Raw genomic sequence first — 1,174 nt, forward strand, 5'->3', positions numbered from 1 at the left:
CAGAGATCTACCACACCACCTTCGACTGGCCCCCCGAGCCTGAGATCCAGAACCGCCTGGTGGTGCCCGAGGGCATCTCGGAGCGGGAGACGGTGCAGCGGCTGCTGCAGCACCACCGGAACATCGTCAGGGTGCTGCCCTCGTACCCCGGGGTCCTGAAGGTCATCAGCGCCGACCAGCCCTGCGTGGACGTCTTCTACCAGGGTGAGCGCGGGCGGGCGCGGCCACGGCCCAGAGCTCGCACAGTCTCCGCTTCCAGTTCCTCGCTCACGTGTGAGCGTCCATAGCGAGGTCATGCCCGGGCGGTGAATGGACACGTGGTGTCGGAGCGTGTTCACCACCAGCAGTTAATAGCGCAGGGCGGGAGGCTGAGGACCGGAGGCGCGGTCTCTGCTGTTTGTTCGTCTCTGCAGTGCGCGCAGCAGCCACGCTTTTTACAGAGTGATGAGCGGTGCAGGCGTCGGGACCGTCACTCCTCACGAGCGAAGTTTCTGCCTGTAAATCGGGCGGCGTCTGTGCTCTGGACGTGCCGGTCTCGGGCGGTCTGAGAGCCGAGACGCTGCTTGGGCCGCGTCCTCCGGGCTGTTCGCACTGGAGAGGCCGTGGCCCACAGGCCTGCAGGGCATTTAGCTTCCCGGTCACTAAGCGATGACGGTGCCGAGGGTCCTCAGGGCCTTGAAAACAATCTCTTAACTCACCTGTGCCTTTAATTCCAAACACGAGGGCAGCCCGGCCGGTGTGGCTCGGTGGTTGAGCTTTGACCTATGACCCAGGAGGGCACGGTTCAATTCCCAGTCAGGGCACATGCCTGGGTTTCGGGCTCGCTCCCCAGTGGGGGGCCGTGCAGGAGGCAGCCAGTCAATAATTGTCTCTTATCATTGATGTTTCTCTCTCTCTCTCTGAAAGCAATAGGAAGTATTTATATATTTTTAAAAGAGTGCCAGGTGCCACCCCGCCGCACCCGCCCGGGTCAGCCGGCAGGCTCCTCAGGGCAGCATTGGCCCAGCCCCTTGTCGGGCGGAGTCTACGGAGTCTACGTGATCGGGAAGGTGTCATGGGGCCACCACAGCGGACCGTGGGCGCTGGATGCCTGGGTCCCTGACAGGAGGCGGGGCTGGTGGGGAGACCCCGCTGGGGGTGGGCAGCTGGGCAGCGGGCAGGGCCCGGGCCTCCA

At 64.0% G+C, this 1,174-nt stretch overlaps 1 protein-coding gene across 1 annotated transcript in view; it reads left to right on the forward strand.

The window, feature by feature from the left end:
* The window catches only part of LOC102761253 (adenylate kinase 8), a 93,250-nt gene that overhangs the window by 151 nt on the left and 91,925 nt on the right, over nucleotides 1-1,174 (forward strand). The window contains exon 2 of the mRNA XM_015567727.1: nucleotides 6-204. Within this exon, the coding sequence (XP_015423213.1) occupies nucleotides 6-204 (199 nt within the window). The remainder of the gene's footprint in view (nucleotides 1-5; nucleotides 205-1,174) is intronic.

Source organism: Myotis davidii, unplaced genomic scaffold, assembly GCF_000327345.1.
Source record: "Myotis davidii unplaced genomic scaffold, ASM32734v1 scaffold651, whole genome shotgun sequence".
In the NCBI taxonomy this organism is placed as follows: Eukaryota; Metazoa; Chordata; class Mammalia; order Chiroptera; family Vespertilionidae; genus Myotis; species Myotis davidii.